Source organism: Garra rufa, chromosome 1 (genome assembly GCF_049309525.1).
Source record: "Garra rufa chromosome 1, GarRuf1.0, whole genome shotgun sequence".
NCBI classification, from domain to species: domain Eukaryota; kingdom Metazoa; phylum Chordata; class Actinopteri; order Cypriniformes; family Cyprinidae; genus Garra; species Garra rufa.
The window spans coordinates 5,874,058-5,894,507 of NC_133361.1; the positions used below are offsets into that span (position 1 = coordinate 5,874,058).

The following is a 20,450-nucleotide window of genomic DNA, read 5'->3' on the forward strand; positions in this document are numbered from 1 at the left end:
AGTTTTTATTAGGTATGTAGTTTTCTTAGGTTGAAGCTGAAACTGGTGTATTGGGCTACTGTAAGAAGGCATTCAGAAATACACAAAGTTAAAAGAGTATTAGAAAACTGCTGGGATCATGAATGTAAATCTGAATAGTTTCGGATGGAAAGCAAATAATGAGGTTCATCAAACTGGATTAAGTAAATGTGCTGTGGTTATTCCCAATGTCTGTAGTTGATATTCAGCTAGTAAAAATGATTCAGTGAGTATAAATGATAAAACAGACAAGAATAAAGATCATCTATCAGTGTATGCTACAGAAATGATTGCACTATTATTGGCTCGTCAGTGGGTTGAAGAGATTAATATACCCAAAGTACTCATAAATTCAGACTGTTTTTCAGCATTATCAGGTTTAAAGATTGGTTTATCTTCGACTAGACGAGACAGTTTATCAGACATCTTACAAAGTTTGTTCAGAATGCAAACAAAAGCCATTATCTCTTTTTGGATACCTGCACATATAGGAATAGAAGGAAAATAGTGATCAAATAGTGAGAATTATTATTTTTATTTTTAAATAGCCAGAGTTTAATGTTCAGATAAGTAAATTAGAAATAATAGGGCGCAGTGGTGTGAAAAAGTTAACTTAATAACTGGTTGTGCCACCCTTAGCAGCAACAACTGCAATCAAGCGTTTGCGATAACTTGCAATGAGTCTGTTTCAGCGCTGTGCAGGAATTTTGGCCCTCTCATCTTGGCAAAATTGTTGTAATTCAGCCACATTGGAGGATTTTCCAGCATGAATAGGTTTTTTAAGGTCATGCCACAGCATCTCAACAGGATTCAGGTCAGGAATTTGACTAGGCCACTCCAAAAGTCTTCACACTCTAAAAAATCCTGGGTTTTTTCTTCTACCCAAATGTTGGGTTAAGCCATTTGGGTAATTGATTTGGGTTATTTTCTGGGTCAGTTGAATCAATGCACTCCCTCCCCGACCCGGCGTATCAACCCAGCTCCTTGGGTCAAATCAACTCGGACTGAATTCGAGGTGGTGGTAGAGGCCACACACACTCTGTAATATTTGGATGAATAAGGTTCGTATCAGTATAATAATACAAATAACATGTGTTTTTTTAACCTGTTTATACACATAACAATATTGAGGGCTAAAAGACAAATGTGCGATGACAGTCAAGTTTACGTGCGCTGAGAGCTTTGTTCATTTTGGTTTACTGGTTTCTAATGCCAGCTGGTCTGGACAGTAAATAGATTTTATTCGGTTTTCTACTTTTTTTTTTTTTTTTTTTTTAATGTTTTAAGCGTCCTGAGAGTTTGTGATGTGGACTGGAATCATTGCTGTCGTCGTTGTACTTTGAGCTTTAAAGGACAAATGTTAACTAAGATCAATCATACTGTAGAACACTGGTCTCAAACTCAATTCCTGAAAGGCCACAGCTCTGCACATTTTCGCGCTAACCCTAATCAAACACACCTGATCCAGATAATCAAGGTCTTCAGGAATACTAGAAACTCCAAGCAGGAGTTTCCCTCTGGGAATTGAGTTGGAGACCTCTGCTGTTGAAAATGGCAATCATATTTTAAATAGTTAGTACTAGGGATGTAACGGTATTGTAAATACCGTCGTACCGCAATAGCAAATTTTTTCGATACTACCGTGGTCGCATGACTCGATAAAACGAAAGGTCTTCTGAGAAAAGTTTGCTCATGCGAATGGAGCGAACGGGAGGTAGCGGGAACTACAATTCCCATCAGCCCAGGCGTGGCCATCATCCTTTGCGGTCTGTTGTGATTCTGAATGGAGTGAGGAGGGGATTTTTGAAAAGACGGAGCGTCGTGGTTTTAACTCGCTCCAGACCGATCTGCCACCGCTCCATCATGAGAACAATTCATGCCAACGGTCCGTAATATAACTGCATATTAAGCAGGAATTCACATGCTAAACATATTTCGCTTGATAGAGATGGATCACTCAAATCAGAAATAATGTGAAGGCTGTGATGACGGCAATGGACATCATATGAGCGGTAAATTATAGTTCACAAGTTTGTTCTTTCTAGATACTTAATATTTTCAGGTGAAAGCATAATTTAAACAGATACAGCACTTATTCACACGCAATCACTCTGTTAATGCATTAAAACAAATGTAATGTTTCCGATTTCAAATGAGCAGAAATCTGTAAGAAATGGAGCGAAGTAAAATAACTGACGAAAATGTATTTTTATTTTCATTACAAACTTTGCACTGCATAAAGCAGCAATTATACTCTTTTAATGCTGCTGATGTTAGCTTGGTATGTGGTAGGAACAGTGTTGGGTGTAACGCGTTACTAAGTAACGCGTTACTGTAATTAAAATACTTTTCCACTGAAAAAGTAGAGTAACTGATTACTGTTCATTTTTAAGTATTTTAATTACAGTTACGTTTAATGTACTTGCGTTACACTGTAAAATAATTAAACTCGCTGAATATCATTATTTAATTTGATTAATTAATCTTCTAAATGTGAAAGTAAACTCTGCCTCTTTAAAATCGTTGAAGTGCAGGTGCACGTGATTTCGCGCAAGTTTGCTGCATACTCGTATCGTATTCTTAAAGCGGATGTTGGACTCGGCTGAAGCGAGCTGTTTTGCGAAATGGAAATATGCCCATTACTTTAGTTTTCTGAAACAAGCAGACAAGAACATTACAGTAAAATGTAAGCTATGTCCTGGGGAGAAAAAACTATCGGCCGCTGCGCTGTCAATAGCACGAACTCAAGCACCTGACACGGCAGCATAGACGAACACTTCTGTGTGATCCTTCATATTCGACTGATAAAACTGCGGCAACTCCTGCTAAACAGGCAAAACTTGATTTTACTTCGGTAGCGCAGAAAAGTGTCTGAATGAGCAAGGTTACAGTTCACTTTGTTGAAACACATGACATGATTACAAAAATGGTCATTAAAATTTTTTAAATATTAAAATATTGCATAGTATTATAAAAACTCCTTGAAATTTTAAATAATAATCACAAAATATTATTGAACAAAAACGTATTTCATTGAAAAAATGGTAAAACCACAGTAATTTCAGTGATGCAAATGCGTCTATATAATATAGTGACTATACTGCCATCTATTGGTGTTTCGGTTTTATATTTAAAGATAGGCTATTGCATTTTTCCAAACATTTTAGATTTGTTTAAAAAAAGTAAAACATATATTGAACTCATTGTTTGAAATTAAGTTTCACGTTTACAGGTTGATACATGTCATGTTTAACTTTTCTTAAGTTTCTTAAGAATAATATATATTTTTTGTTATTCTGGAATTGTGTTTCTTACCGAAAGAAGGTTACATTTCTTACAAAAAAGTTTATTATTATAGAATGTTTTCATAGAATGTAATATAGATTATTAAAAAAGCTAAAATGCTAAACTATTTCATGTTTGACTCATGTTTTATTTAATTATCTATTATTTAAAGAGTTTAATTTCTATTTTTTGTCCACTAAAGGTTTATAGGGATTTTAAGAAGTATTTAGTTAAATTACTTATTGAGTAATTAAGTTACTTTTTAGACACAGTAATTAGATAAGTATTTTAAATACAACATTGATAAAGTAATTAGTAATTAGTAATTAATTACTTTTTTAAAGTAACTTACCCAACACTGGGTAGGAACAAAGTTTGCACACTAGTGTTCCAAACTCTCCTGTTATTTTATTTTTGTATTTTTTATTTTTTATCTATTTTTTTATGTGTTATGAACAGGACCGGTATATTTCAATAATTATTTCTGAATTTTTTTTGACGCGGAGCGGTGTTTCTGATATCATTGAGCGAGGAGTGCAGCGGGAGCGGAAAATTGTGAACCCGGAGCGGAGCTGGAGCGGAGTGATTATTGAATGCACAGAGCGCGGAGGGGAAATTGTTGCCGCTCCACTCCGCTCACATACTCTGGTCCCAAGTGAGAGGGTTTTTTTCTGTTGCAGGGGACATTGTAAATGCCCTGAGCTTTTACCAGATAATGTTAATATGCTAGATTTCCTTTAAAAAAAAAACTGTCTCTGTCTGAATAAGTGAGTGTGTGAGTGAATGAGGGGAGTGTTCTCAAATACTCATTCAGCACATGGGCCAGCTGCAATAAGTAGGCTGCTATTTTTATTTTTTCTGATTTTTCAAGAATACTAAATTGAAACTTTTTTTTTTTTTTTTACATGGTTTAATAATTTTTTTGTTATTAAAATTGAAGTTCCTGTTTCAAAGTGATAGATGGCTAATTTGTATGCCATTGATATGTTCAGTGTTCATATAAACTGTTTAATAAGCACTTCTGGCACTTTTTTCGAGTCTCTTCATTAGTTTTGTTTTTCCTGTAAATGATTCAATAAATACCGTACCGTGACATTCATATCGAGGTATTACCGTACCGTGAAGTTTAGATACCGTTACATCCCTAGTTAGTACACAAGATAACTCGTTAGCATTATCTATAATTACATTAGTACATCTAATGCCGAGTTCAGACTGCATGATTTTACCCCCGATTTTGACTCGCCGACAGGTTTTGAGAAATCGCCGACAAATGCCCGAAATCACAGGCAAATCGGTGCTCGTTCACGTGAGTGACAATCACACAGTGTGAACTGTCAAAGACGCGATCTAAGAGAATCGCCGACGTGTCGCCGACACCCGTGAGATATTTGGCATGCTAAATATCTGGACCTGTCGGCGATTCAAAATCATGCCGTGTGAAAGGTGATCTGACTGAAAATCACATCGGCGATTACCTACAGCCAATGAGACAGCAACATTCAGGCCAGCGGGAAGGTGGGGGAGGAGTTACGAAGGTATAGACCACAATATCAACAAGCATAGTTTCGGCTTCTTTTCTTTTCGCTGCAAATGAGTGCACATGCAATTGTATGACAAGCTTCTTGCGGGCTACCATTTTTTTAACAATAATCCCAGTCTCACGTGAGAACTTGCACGCCTGACCTCGCGTTGTTTCCATGTCACTTCTCGCGTGTGTTTGGTTGTGAGATGTAGTTTGCGGACCGGGACAAAGTTGTCGGCGATTCTTCCTATTGTAAAGTCATGCAGTGTGAAACCCCCTGTCGCCAATCCATCGTGCAGTATGAACACAGCAGCGACAGAATGCTACCCCAGATAGTCATGCAGTGTGAAAACATCTGTGACGCGATTGCTTTGAAAATCGTGCAGTCTGAACTCGGCATAACAGAGACTCTTCCTCGTCTGATTGATGAGATTGTTTTCTCACCTGGTTTCTTGACAGTATATGTAGCTGTGGTCTTGACTTGATTATGAGTAAGCTGACATTTCCACTCTCTGTTGTCATAATATCTGATATCTGGAGTCTGATATTGTCAGTTTAATACCAGTTTGATTCAACCAGAACAGCTGAATTCCCTCAGAATTAATCAAATCATCACAAGAGACACTTATCAGCCATATTTCTATTTCTGTCAGTTTTCCTCTTCATTATATTCTCAAAACTCTGTCTTTAAAATATTATCTGCTCTTCCTGTGGTTGTTCACTTTTTTAATCTGGCCAACTGAGTGTGCCAGTGCAGAATTAAGAGGTGTTGCTTTGTATTTATCTTGTAAATATCAACACATCACCATACTTGGCCCCACGTTTCCTTTCCTTTCAAATGGTTCCCTTTATTGGTTCATTTCCACACTACGTCGCTGTAGCTATGAAAAACCCTGTGTGACTATTGTCTGAAGCCCTTACACAATCACACCAAGCCGATGGCGCCTAGCCATCATGTATGCCTCATAGGGGTGTGCTTGCAACATCCGACCTCAGACTTACTACTCATGTCTTGGTTACGTATGTAACCTTGGTTCCCTGAATAAGGAACACAACGTTGCATTGTTGGCCATTCTTCTACTTTTCGACAGTGCTTTCTTTTGTAATGTAACATCAATGGCTAATGAGGCATTCATGACACATTTCTGTTTGATTACACCATTACTGATTTTAATATTTATACCATATGTACATCGACTTGACACACAGTAGTCACCACTAGTAAGCCGCTAAATGTATTGTAGTAGCCTACATTTCTGTACAGCTGCCTTGCAACGGCTGTATCATGAAAAGCGCTATACAAATAAACTTGAATTGAAATGTAATTCATTTCTCATATGAATGCATGACATATTCCTGTTGTGATGCAGCGTCTCGTTTCCTATTCAGAGAACCGAGGTTTCATACACTGACCAAAATTATAAATGCACACTTTTGTTTTGCCCCCATTTTTATGAGTTGAACTTAAAGATCTAAGATTTTTTTATATACACAAAAAGCCTGTTTCTGTCAAATATTGTTCACAAATCTGTCTAAATCTGTGTTAGTGAGCACTTCTCCTTTGCTGAGACAATCCATCTACCTCACAGGTGTGGCATATTAGGAAGCTGATTAGACAGAACGATTATTGCACAGGTGTGCCTGAGGCTGGCCACAATGCAGTGCATGGAAATTTTGGTTCTCAAAAGGTTTGGTTTTAGACGGTTCTTGACTTTAGAAATTGGTTTTTGTCATGAAAATGTGCCAATTAACACATAATGCTGATACGATGCATATTTTTTGTGTCCAAATCTATTGAATTATTCAAAAGTAAGGGTTAGTAACCAAATGAGACTAACTTTTAGACACATTTATATGAATAAATAAATAAAATAGAGGTTTATAAATTCTGAATTTATATTTGTTTGCATGGTAATTCTCAAAGAAACATGTTGAAGCATGACGCAGGCGGAGAAGATCACTGTTTTTAATGTTACATTTTAAGCATTAAGTACAATATATGGAGAACATATCCTTGAAAGCTGCATGCAAATATTCATAATATAATTTGCATAAAGATAAATTCTTGCCGTAGTCTAGTCCTGTTATGTATAGAGTATTTTATTCTAATATTGTATTCATATTTCCTCTTGGTGCTGCGAGTTTTTCCTCCCTGCAAAATAATTCAACACAAAAGCATTTACTGAGCTTTTTTGATTGCAGATTGTCACAGATCAATGTGAATCATCTCAAAAACTCACCAGCTCTTCTTGCACAGACGATCTGAAGAAGAATCACAGTAGGAGCAGCAAATGCTGCAAACTCAACGATAATCATAATCACTGCAGGAAAGATGATAAACAAAATCAAGAGAAAAAACAAAACACTCCATCTTTGAAGCTGTGAATGAAATCAAAGGTATATAACAATAAACAATGCAAAGATGTGTCGTACCTCTCAATAACGCTCCAACAGTCCTAACTTCAGTTTCTCCCAGATCTGTGATCATGTAGTTCAGGTCAAACATAATGAACATATAAATAAAACGTCTTAATACCTCAGCTTCACATAAATGATAAATATGTACTGGACCTCTGTGAGTCAATATGAGTCTTTGTGTAGTTGCTCTTACAATACTGAGATGGTTGATAGCTATTCTACACTTTCATAAGTAAAATAGTGAATTATGACAGGTGTAGTATTTTCAGAGCTGTGATCTCACTGTTGAAGTCTGGAAACATATTACTCAGAACCCAGCAAGTTTGACCACAGTAGAGCAGAAATCCTCTCTGAACCCAGTTCCTCTTTTTTTTTTTTTTTTTTTACTACACGCCACTTTTTTCCAGTTAAATACAGGAGCAATCATGTTCAGGCTCAGTTCGAAGCAACCGTGCCCAGTGTGTACACTCTCTCCCTTCAGGACCAACTGCACTGATCCAATATACGCCCAGTTGTTTACGTTTTTTTTAACACATAACTGACTGTTTACATGACTGCTCCAGACAAACATGGGCGTTTTGACATAATTTGTTCTTTCAAGAGCAATGAAACATAAAGCAACCGAATGCTGTCTGAGCAGTAGGTTAAGGTCTTTTTCACTGCTTATTGAGCTTAACTTTATTAAACTGTGTGTTTCAAAGCATTTCAGTGGACCTTTGAACAGTAAAGCACACTCAGAGAAGAAAACAGTATCTGAGAGCCACTGCGACACACTTAGGTGAGAAAGACAGTGATGATGTACCTTTAGTCACATGTGTGTTTGGAGTTGAGGGATCCTGAGAGTTTGTGGTGCAGACTGGAATCACTGCTGCCGTTGTTTTATCTTGAGCTGTAATGATGACATCTGTTAGTTCAGATTAATCATACTGTGAAATGTGACAATCATATTTTATTTAGTTAACACACAGAACAACTCTTAGCTCATCTAAAAAGACTCTTCAGTAACTGATTAATGAGATTGTTTTCTCACCTGAACTCTTGATTGTGGGACTATATGTGGTTGAGCTCTTGACTTGATCTCCGTGAGTAACATTGCATCTCCACTCTCTGTTGTCATCTTCATTCAGGAGTGATGTAGACACAGTGTGGATACAGTGTCCTGAAGCTGATATCTGATATCTGGAGTCTGATATCGTCAGTTTAACACCAGCCTGATTCACCCAGAACAGCTCAATTCTCTGAGAACGGATCCAATTTTCACAAGAGAGATCAGCATATGAATACAACTGACAGGAGAGAATTACAGAGCTGCCTGGACTGATCTCAGTCTGTGAGGATGATGATGGACAGACTGAAGCACAAAATAACACACAAATCACAGAGTTTTCAATCATCATGTAAGTTTAAATAAAGAATTTGTCCTTTTAAATTGACCATATAATCATACAATTACCGTGAAGAACATACAGATAAACACGTGCATCATCTCCTTGTCGTTGTCCATTCACATTTTGCCGACAGGTGTAAAATCCATAATCTTCTTTGGTGACGTTCTTGATGTTCAGAGAGCAGTCAGACCCCAGACTCAGTCTCTCATGTCTCTCTGTGTCTTTATTCTTCATCCCTAAACCAATCAGTCCAACTGTTGCTGAATGTCTGTTATTATATATCCATGTAGTTGATTTGCAGTCCTGAAGAGCATTATTACAGGGCAGACGGACATTTTCACCAGAACTGATGAACACATGAGCATTATCCACTCCACTGGTACCTGAAACACAAGGACTTTAAATTATATATTATTGAATGAAACTTTATTGTATGCAGATATAAACTGAACTCTTTCAAAGGAGATTAAAGAGCATGTATAAATATGTTTACCTGTGAGAAGTGAAGAGAGAAAGATCAGTCCCAGCAGACACAGATGACACTTATCAGACATTTTCTCTTTCTGCCAGTCTTCCTCTTCATTATATGCTCACAACTCTGTCTTTAAATACTATCAGCTCTTCCTGTGTTTGTACACTTCCTCTGATCTGATCAGTTATTAAATTCTGCTAGTGTTGCTATTGTGACACTGTACCAGTCATAATGGAGTGTTGCTTCATATTTCTTGTAAATATCCTCTCAAATTCAAGTAGATTTTATTACTAATCTGTAATATGTGAGAAAATATACAGTGAATATTAAATCAGCGAGTACCGGTTTGTTACATAATAGTGCAGATCAAAGCAACTCAGATAATTCTTGAAGAACAGCAGATACAAATCTAACTGACACTGTGTCTCCACATCTGTTTTTCTTCTAATTGTTTAGGTTCATTGTAGAAACAAGCAACTGTGTTCATGTGAATACTCTGCAAGATTGGTATTTTTACATATTTGTGTGAATTTGTTGGCTATTCTTTTAAAATTAGAACGTATAAAGATGAGAGGTAATATTTAACAGTTTTAAGTTTTAGTTTGTTCTGTGAAAACTCTCTTTTCAGCACTGAATCGAGGAAATCATCATTGTGTCATCACTCTTTCGGCTTGCTCTCTTTAACAGCCGTCACCACAGCGGAGTGATCCGCCCAAGATACCAATAATAACTAAGGGAAAAAAAAAAAAATAGAAAACGCGCCAAGTATCCGGCATGAGGCGCCAAATCTCCATTCAAACTCTCACTGATTGATTTTTTCCCCTATAGATTTATACTACAACTGTAGTATGTTGTAGCTAATGTTTCTAAATGTGCATGCTGTTGTTTACATAACAACTGCTATATAGCTTTATTAAAAATACACCGTTTTACATAGTAGCTATGTTTATGCAGCTGGCCCCAGATCAGTAAACTTTCAGAAGTAGGCAATTATTACATTTCAGTGTCTTGATTTTGATTAAACTGATATTTTTTTAGTTCATATGTATTTTAATAACTAACCAAAACATGGCTGTTACTTATTACTTGACTTTTTCTTTTTCATTTACATTTTTTTTTACAGCCAATTTAACTTGAACCGAAAACCCTGTGCACAAATAAAATTATATTTAGGAGTTGCAGCATTTGGCTTTTTCTATTAAAGTATAAATTGTGCATATATTATCATAAGCACTGTTGTGGTAGTGCAAGTTACATAATCAGATTACTTTTTTAAGAAGTATCAAGTAAGGTAATGCATTACTTTTAAATGTATAATTAAAATTATCCGAACTTGTTTTTCAAATAAGTAGCACCAGTTGCTTAGTTTCCCCATGTATTGAGTGACAGCTCTGGGGTTGCCATGTTGAGAGAAATCGGGAGTGAGTTCAGAAGTGTTGTGTGCTCTGTGTGAACATGATCTTACTGTAGTTATAGACTAAATGTGAACATGTATCTCACCTGCACACAAACAGATTCAGCATTCCTCAAAATGAATAAAAACAGTCAAATGCAAACTCAGAATATTATTCAAACCTGCAATAATTTTTTATTTTTTATTTTTGCTTCTGACCTTCGATGATGCAATTCGACCATAGAAAGCAAAAATGAGACATTTCTGTTGAACTTTCTTCTCCTGATTCGTGTTCTTCATGCAGTTTGTTTGAGCTGCGTCCTCTACTGTACAGACGTGAATTTACATTTCCTTCAATTTCACTTTTGATGTAAATAGACTTTTACACTTGTAAATTAACTTTTTTTTAATATTAACAACAAACGAGCAAGCCCTGCCCAGATTAAAAAAGTAACTCAAAAGTAATGCGTTACTTTACATAAAGAGTAACTAAGTGACGTAATCAGTTACAGCAAGAGCTATTTTTGTTTGGGCTTTTCATTGTTATGTACATGTGTGTCCAGTAGGGGTCACTCTTGGTTAAATGCTTACAGAATAAAGGTAGGGACATTTCCTCAGGTAACAGGTGTTTCTGGAGGGAAGGTGCACACAGTTTTTTGACCGCTGTTTACAAACATCACTCAGCTGCTTATAGTACCAGACTTAGCCGCCTACAGTTACTTTTTTGGGGACAATGCAATATTGTAATGCATTAGTTTTAAAAGTAAGTTTCCCCAACACTGATCATATGTTCACATGTTACAGCAGTGTAGGTAAGTATCTGACAGATGGCTTTATTTGATTAAAATCACTCCACCTCTAATGCACATGCTGCTTCTACACTTCTAACTCACTTAAAACCTTTGCAAAGAGTTTTTGATGCTGACATATCAGTTTAATGTTTGATAAACAAGCTAATAAAATAAAACATTTGCTTGTGTGCATCAACAAAATTAACTTATTCATTTCATTTTATTAACGAATGCTAGGTAGTTGACAATTCTTAATAATTCATAATAATGTTGTATAGAGCTATAAACTATCAGTCTTTATAGTAGTTGAGTAATAGTTTATGTACTTTGACTCAAGTTCTTGATTTGTGAAGCACTGTTGAAGTGAGCGGTTCATTTAAAACAGCTCCAGTCTGAGTCTGACCGAGTATGAAAGCCATTTATTTCCGTCGATGTACAAAATTAAACGTCATAAACTGCTATGTAAGAATATGTCAATCTTCAATTATGAGTTGTGTTCATTAAATAGACCGTGGTTTTATTATAATAAAAGTGTAGTAAAAATGTTTTTGGGGTGTACTGATTAGGCTACCATTTGTATAACCACAGTTTTACTACAGATACGGTGGTTAAACTATAGTTAGTGTAACAACATCATGGATGATTTGTGGTTACTGTGGTTTAAAATATGGTAACCATGTTACATGATGGCTGAAAGACTAACTTTTGTCACATCTCCATTTCTACTCTTTATTGTTGTGGAGCAATGAGGACATGAAGCGGGCGGATCCAAATGCAAAGCTTTATTAATAAACATATAGAAATGGTCAAACATCAGCAAACAGGTACAGTAGAGATTTCATTTCAGTTGTGTTTTAGTGACTAAAAACTCCAGGGGCCTCATTTATAAAGACTTGCGTAGAAACCATCCTTGATTTTATCTAAGAACTTTTCTGATTTGATCGTAAGAGCGATTCAGAGAAAACGAACGTACCACGAAATCCATGCGTACGCCAGTCATTCGGTTATAAATCACAAATGATCGTGCAATTGTGTGCAGCTGAATGTTCCGCCGTCGAAACGCCCCTGCTTAATTAATTAACATATAAAATGAGCTCATTCCTAAATCAAAAACTCTGTGACAATGGCAAGTAAAAAGAAGCGCAAGAAATCAAATTATAGTGAGGCTGAACTATCTGCAATACCAGGCATTACCACAAGGAAACGGTCGTACGCCAAGCTGGAATCTGACGTGGAGATAAGTACTTTTCCACGTCAAAGACGGTTTTTATAAATCTGTACTTTGACGTGGATTTGATCGTACGAACACTCTAAGATCAAATCAGTGCGTAAGAAAGTTTTATAAATGAGGCCCCAGTACTTCATAGTCAAACACATTAATAATGAAGATTTCCGTGGCACCCCTATGAAAACATCCTGGCTCCTCCACTGCTCTAGAACAGCATAATTCTGGCCTTATGTTTTAATTTGTCGTTAAATACTGACACCTAGTGGCCACTCTTAGAACTCTAACATTTAACAGTGCATCAGCCATTTTGGGATTGCAGAGCACATGGTGCAGAGTATAAATGTGCATCCACGTCCTTCCTACATGTTTTGCCCTTGAGATCGCAAAAATCTGTAAGTTCCAATAATTATACATATTGTTATTGTTTAGATACATCGATATGATTAGGAATTTGCTTGATTGTATAGTTTGAGAACTGTTTACATATGCCATGGTAAAAATACCATTCAAAGGTTAAAAACTTGACAATAGATTGTATTTGCTGAATAACAATAACATGTTTATGTTTTACATTTTGTTGAAATGTATGGTTTAAGTACTTGAATGTGTTACGCAGTGTGTTTGAGTATAATGCTATGTCAAGTAACAGTGCTTTGTTAGACGAAATATCTTTACATTATTTTTTGTTACTTTATGTTACAGTTTCACAAGTTGGTTTACAGTAAAGAGAGTATGAAACGCAAACCGCCTATGACCTTTACTGGGGACTTTGTTTAGCTCTCTGCCGAAGCAACGCTTAGAAACGCAAGCCGGGGGCAAAAGAGTGAAAAGATTTTGTTCACTTCAAGAGCCGTGTAGTGGATTACATGCACGTCATTTAAGAAAGGATTCAGAATGTCACAATCTTCGAAACGTAGCCAAATTTCCAAATTGGAAACAAGGTCAGAGGTTAAATCTTCAGCAAGCAATGCTTCATCCACACGCCGCTCCCATAAGTCTAATGTAAGCCAAGCTGCAGCAGAGGCCCGCGCAAAAGCAGAGGCTGCACGCACTAAAGCTGAGTTTGCGAAGCGTCAGATAGATATGGAAGTCGAAAAGGCTAGGATCGAAGCAACGCTGAATGCTCTGAAAGAGGAGGGTGAAGCTGAAGCAGCTCTCGCAGCAGCAAGGGTGCTGGAATCTGCAGCAGTCGGTTCAAATGACGGGACGGAAAGGGATAGTTCCATCGCCGCTGAACGTACTAAAGAATACATCAGAACACACTTTTCGCAGAATCAAAGTGTGAGAGAAGATCACGATCGAGGAAGTGTGAGGTGTAAAGACTTTCCTGCAAACAGTCAGTTTACTCCTCATGCTGCAGATGCAACAAACAGACGTGAACAAATGGAGTATCAGCATTTAAGGCAGCTCAATCGTCCTTCTTTCCACATGGGAAACCTCCACTCACCAAGTACACCAGCTCCTCGTTCCAGTGAGGTGTCTGATCTTGCAGTATTTCTCGCTCGACGTGATCTCCTCTCTAGCAGCTTCAAAATATTTGACAACAAGCCAGAGAGTTACCTGCCATGGAAGACTGCATTTTTGAATGCCATTAATGGTCTGAATTTGAAGGCCAATGAAGAGCTTGATTTGCTTACCAAGTGGCTAGAAGGTGAGTCCCTTCGACATGCTGTAAGAATAAGAGCAGCCCATGCATATGATCCAGAAGCAGGCCTCAGGCAGTTATGGCAACGTCTGGAGAAAAACTATGGTTCCCCAGAAGTGATCGAAGCATCTTTATTCAAGCGTTTAGAGAGTTTCACTAAGATTTCTCATAAAGATTTCAATCAGTTGCAAGAGCTTGCAGATCTGCTACTGGAAGTGCAGGCAGTGAAAGAGGAAGGCAGTCTACCTGGTCTTGGATTCCTTGACACATCAAAGGGGATAAATTCTATTGTTGAGAAGCTACCTCATAGTCTTCAGGAAGCATGGATAGTCAAGGGAACGAAATACAAGAAGGAATGTCTACTTCATTATCCGCCTTTTTCGTACTTTGAGTTTGTCAATGACTACGCTGAAATGAGAACAGATCCCAGCTTCTCTTTTCGAGCTTCCAACACATTGCCTCTTAAAGATGAAAGGATCCCAATGAAGCAGTCAAGGTTCAGATCTTCCATCACTGTCAACAAAACAGAAGTTGAATCAAACACAGCTGTAAGTGTCAACCCTGGTTCAGTTGACCTATCAAGACACTGTCTCCTCCATAACAGGAATCATTCATTACTGAAATGCAGAGGTTTCAGAATGAAGCCCTTAGCAGAAAGGAAGAGGTTCCTCAAAGAGAACTCTATCTGTTACAAGTGCTGCATTTCTTCAGACCATATGGCTAAAGACTGCAGGATGACTATACATTGTTCAGAATGCAATAGCCAGGACCATGTTTCTGCCCTTCATAATGGTCCCGCTCCATGGTTCGAAAAGACACCTACCGCAACAACAGAGGCTCAAGGCGGGGAGAGAAAGGAGTCAACTTCCACAGTGACAACGTCTGTCTGCACAGAGATATGTGGAATAGGCCTAAAAGGAAAGTCATGCTCAAAAATTTGTCTAGTCAATGTTTACCCTGACGGTCATCCTGAGGATAAGAAGCGTATATATGTCATGTTGGATGATCAGAGTAACCTTTCTCTAGCGAGATCAGCCTTCTTTCAGATGTTCAACATTCAAGGAGAAATCTTTCCATACACCATGAGAACATGCTCAGGAACAGTTGATACTAGTGGGAGGAGAGCAAAAAACTTTGTGGTTGAGTCCTTAGATGGGAAAGTATCAATGATGCTTCCTACTCTCATAGAGTGCAATTCAATCCCTGACAACAGACAGGAAATTCCCACTCCTGAAGCCGCTGCTTACTATCCTCATCTTCAAGCCATTGCCTCTCACATACCTCCTCTCGATCCTGCAGCTGACATTCTCATTCTCATTGGGAGAAATCTTATCCGTGCACATAAGGTTCGCAAACAGCGAAATGGACCCCACAGTGCTCCTTATGCCCAACTTCTCGACTTGGGGTGGGTGATGGTAGGGGATGTGTGCTTTGATGGAGCTCACAAACCCATGGTGAGCACTTTTAAAACTAGTGTGCTTGAGAATGGCAGGCCCAGCTTTCTCACACCTTGCAAAAATAGCATTTGTTCCAAAGAAAGGTTCACTAATGAAGATCCCAGGCACTTTATAAGGAGCACCAAACGATCTCATGACATTGGGAAGCATATCTTCAAACAAACCAATGAAGACAATAAGCTTGCACTGTCTGGAGAGGATGAGGCTTTCTTGGACATTATGGACAATGAATTTACCAAAGATGAAGCAAACAGTTGGGTGGCTCCACTGCCGTTTCGCTGTCCCAGAGAGTGCCTGCCCAACAATAGAGACCAAGCTGTCAGCCGCCTCTTGTCACTTCGCCATACTCTAGAAAAGAAAGTGAATATGAAAGACCATTATGTGGAATTCATGGAGACAATGTTCAAAAAAGGACATGCAGAGATTGCGCCCCCTCTTGAAGACAACAAGGAATGTTGGTACCTCCCAAGTTTTGGCATTTATCACCCACAGAAGCCTGGGAAGATTAGGATAGTGTTCGACTCAAGTGCTCTGTACAACAACATATCCCTAAATCAAGTTCTCCTCAAAGGCCCAGACTTGAATAACAGCCTGATAGGTGTGATCATTCGCTTCAGATCTGACTCTTATGCTGTAATGGCGGACATTGAGCAAATGTTTCACAGTTTTCTGGTCAAAGAGGAACATCGAGATTACCTCCGCTTCTTGTGGTTTCAAGATCACAACCTTAATGGACGTATTGTGGAGTACCGCATGAGGGTCCACGTTTTTGGCAACTGCCCCTCCCCGTCTGTAGCTGTATACGGACTCAAGAGAACAGCTGCAGAGGGAGAGCAGGACTATGGAAGTGATGCGAGACTCTTTGTTGAGCGCCATTTCTATGTGGACGACGGGTTAAAATCGTTCAGTTCAGAAGGTGAGGCTGTCGATGTATTGCGCAGAGCTCAACAGATGCTAGCACGATCCAACCTTCGCCTACACAAGATCTCATCTAACAGCCCCGTCATCACGAGAGCCTTCCCGAATGAGGATCTGTCAGCTACTCTACAGGGCCTTGATCTGGGTGCAAACTCACCGGCTATCCAACGAAGTTTAGGATTGTTCTGGGACTTGTCAACAGATACATTTGTGTTTCAAGTAGCCATAAGCGACAAACCTTACACAAAGAGAGGAGTGCTATCTACCATCAACAGCGTGTATGATCCTCTAGGATTTGTAGTACCCGTAAGCATTGAGGGTCGCTCTATTCTGAGAGACATCTCTGGGAATGCGGATGACTGGGATGTTGTTTTGCCCAAAGAGAAACAAGAGCGATGGCAGAAATGGAAAGATTCCCTCAAACATCTAAAAGGACTGAAAATTCCAAGAATGTATACATCCACTTCCTTATCTACTGCACACAGAAAGGAGATTATTATCTTTTGTGATGCTTCCACTAAAGCTGTAGGCACAGTAGCTTACTTGAAAATCACTAATGCAGATGGTCTCAGTGAAGTGGGTTTCCTCTTTGGCAGAGCAAAACTAGCGCCAAAGCCAGAAGTCTCTATTCCTCGACTTGAGTTGTGTGCAGCTGTACTCGCAGTTGAAGTAGCAGATATGCTTCAAGAACAGCTGGATACAATACTGGATGATGTGAGATTCTACACTGACTCTAAGATAGTGCTAGGATACATCTTCAATGAAACAAGGCGTTTCTACGTCTACGTTCACAACCGAGTACAGCGCATTAGACACTCAACACAGCCACATCAGTGGAACTTTGTGCCTACTCATCTTAATCCTGCTGATGCCGCTAGCAGAGGCCTTCCCTCCGAGCAACTGACTTCATCGTTTTGGTTTACAGGTCCCCCATTCCTCCTGTTGGCAGGACAAGACAAACTTAAAGAAAGGCCCTACACTCTTGTCAGTCCTGAAACAGATGCAGAGCTTCGTCCCGAATGTGTTACCTGTGTTACTATCCTGTCACAATGAAATCTTGGAAGTGAAAGGTTCCAGCGATTTTCTAGATGGAGCTCCCTCTTGAAGACTGTAGCACAGTTGCAACACATAGCCAAGTCCTTTAAGCCCCAGTCAGAAGGTGTCTGTCATGGGTGGCACATTTGTAGCCAGCTTAAGCAGGAAGAGCAGCTAAAACAAGCTAGAGATGCAATCATTCGAACTGTCCAGAGGGAAGTCTACAAGGATGACTTTAAACGCCTAGAACAAGGTCAGTCTGTGCAAAAGTCAAGTCCTCTTAGCAAACTCTGTCCATTCACTGACACAAAGGGACTTCTCAGAGTAGGAGGTCGACTGGGGAGAGCGCAACTACCATATGAAGAAATGCATCCAGCTCTTATACCTGGTAAACATCATGTTACCCAGCTTTTGATTCGACACTTTCATGAAAAGGTGTTTCACCAAGGCCGTCATCTTACAGAAGGTGCCATCAGGGCAGGAGGCTACTGGATTGTTGGAGGTAAAAGGTCAGTCAACAGCTTCATCTTCAACTGTGTAACCTGTCGCAAATTGAGAGGCAAACCAGTAGAACAGATTATGGCTGAGTTACCAGCAGACAGATTACACATAGACCCACCATTTACATGTGTGGGACTGGATGTCTTTGGTCCATGGCCAGTCACGGTCAGGAAAACACGAGGAGGTCAGGCAGAAGCTAAAAGATGGGCAGTCATATTTACTTGCATGACTACACGGGCGATCCACCTGGAAGTGATTGAGTCAATGAGTGCCTCGAGTTTTATCAATTGTCTGCGGCGTTTCTTTGCCATCAGAGGCCCCACCAAGATCTTGAGGTCTGATTGTGGAACCAACTTTGTGAGAGCCTGCAAAGAGCTACAAATTGACAAGCAAGGTTGCCACAACACAAACATCCAAGCTTACCTGTCGGATAACAAATGTTGCTGGCAGTTCAATCCTCCACATGCTTCACATATGGGAGGATCCTGGGAACGCATGATTGGAGTTGCCCGACGAATCCTTGATGCGATGCTCCTGCAACATGGCCCTGCAAGACTCACTCATGAAGTGTTGGTAACATTCATGGCAGAAGTGAGTGCAATTGTGAATGCTCGTCCCTTAACTGCAGTCTCCACGGATCCAGAACAACCAATGATACTAACACCAGCAATGCTGCTCACACAGAAAGTTGGAGCCCCACCTGTACCACCTGGCCAATTTGAAGATCACGACCTATGCAGAGCACAGTGGCGTCGTGTTCAGTACTTAGCCAATGTCTTCTGGGGAAGATGGAAGAAGGAATATGTGAGTGGACTTCAAGGACGTCGCATATGGCGCACCGCTAAGCCAAACCTACAAAATGGAGATGTGGTACTATTGAAGGATGCCCAGGAGAAGAGAAACAATTGGCCAGTTGGACTCATAACTAAAACGTACCAAAGTCAGGATGGCAAAGTAAGAAAGGTGGAAGTAAAAATTATAAAAAAAGGCGAACAAAGGTTCTTCCTAAGACCAGTCACTGAGGTTGTTCTTCTGATTTCTAAAGATACAAATTAAGGTGGCTTAACACTCTAGACATAAGTCAGGTATGACATCTAATGATGTCAGGCGGGGAGTATTCTGGCCTTATGTTTTAATTTGTCGTTAAATACTGACACCTAGTGGCCACTCTTAGAACTCTAACATTTAACAGTGCATCAGCCATTTTGGGATTGCAGAGCACATGGTGCAGAGTATAAATGTGCATCCACGTCCTTCCTACATGTTTTGCCCTTGAGATCGCAAAAATCTGTAAGTTCCAATAATTATACATATTGTTATTGTTTAGATACATCGATATGATTAGGAATTTGCTTGATTGTATAGTTTGAGAACTGTTTACATATGCCATGGTAAAAATACCATTCAAAGGTTAAAAACTTGACAATAGATTGTATTTGCTGAATAACAATAACATGTTTATGTTTTACATTTTGTTGAAATGTATGGTTTAAGTACTTGAATGTGTTACGCAGTGTGTTTGAGTATAATGCTATGTCAAGTAACAGTGCTTTGTTAGACGAAATATCTTTACATTATTTTTTGTTACTTTATGTTACAGTTTCACAAGTTGGTTTACAGTAAAGAGAGTATGAAACGCAAACCGCCTATGACCTTTACTGGGGACTTTGTTTAGCTCTCTGCCGAAGCAACGCTTAGAAACGCAAGCCGGGGGCAAAAGAAGCATCAATACATCAAAACAACATGAATAATAACTGGTTGTGAATGGATAAATGAATTATAAATTATGAGATTATAAGAGTGAGTGAGAAAATAAGGGTTAGGCGTAAAAGAGCACATAGTTATTGTGTTCCTGGAGTTTGCTCAGGTTAAGTGCACCCCTGGATGAGCGCTTTTACAGTTTTTTTACAATCGTTTTTGCACTAATAACTGAACCTTAATGTCATTTTTCAAAACTCTAGATACAAAACTCAAAACAGTCATTATTTGTAACACAGGCTGTCCAGTGTTCAAAACTTTGCATATTGCGTTCATATCTTTAAAGAAGCCTTGCATTAGCAGAAGCATTGTTTCAAAAAAACGAATTTATTATGAAATATTATATGAACATTACATTAGATCACCCATACACAAGTTACCCTCAGCTTCAATGTGTTTTTGCTAGTACAATCATTAAATATAGTTGTACAAAATATGTGATTCAGGTTTCATTTTTTTTTTTTTTTTTTTTTTTACTGTAGACTGAGAACAGTACAGACACAGTGGTATCATTGAAATACTGTAATGTGGAATTTACTGATAAAATAAATCTCAGCATAGGTTTTCTAAAGGAAAAATTTAGATTCAAAGTTTTAGCTGTTTTTTCAGCAGGGTACA

The 20,450-nt window shown here is 38.7% G+C and overlaps 1 protein-coding gene across 1 annotated transcript in view; it reads right to left on the reverse strand.

Annotated features, from left to right (window-relative positions):
• Positions 1-6,945: 6,945 nt before the first annotated feature.
• Positions 6,946-20,450, reverse strand: part of LOC141335231 (uncharacterized) — a 243,591-nt gene continuing 230,086 nt past the window's right edge. Inside the window, exons 4-8 of the mRNA XM_073840668.1 lie at positions 8,700-9,017; positions 8,277-8,597; positions 8,049-8,135; positions 7,069-7,149; positions 6,946-6,980 (exon numbers count right to left, since the gene is read on the reverse strand). Coding sequence (XP_073696769.1) covers positions 6,946-6,980; positions 7,069-7,149; positions 8,049-8,135; positions 8,277-8,597; positions 8,700-9,017 — 842 coding nt within the window. The remainder of the gene's footprint in view (positions 6,981-7,068; positions 7,150-8,048; positions 8,136-8,276; positions 8,598-8,699; positions 9,018-20,450) is intronic.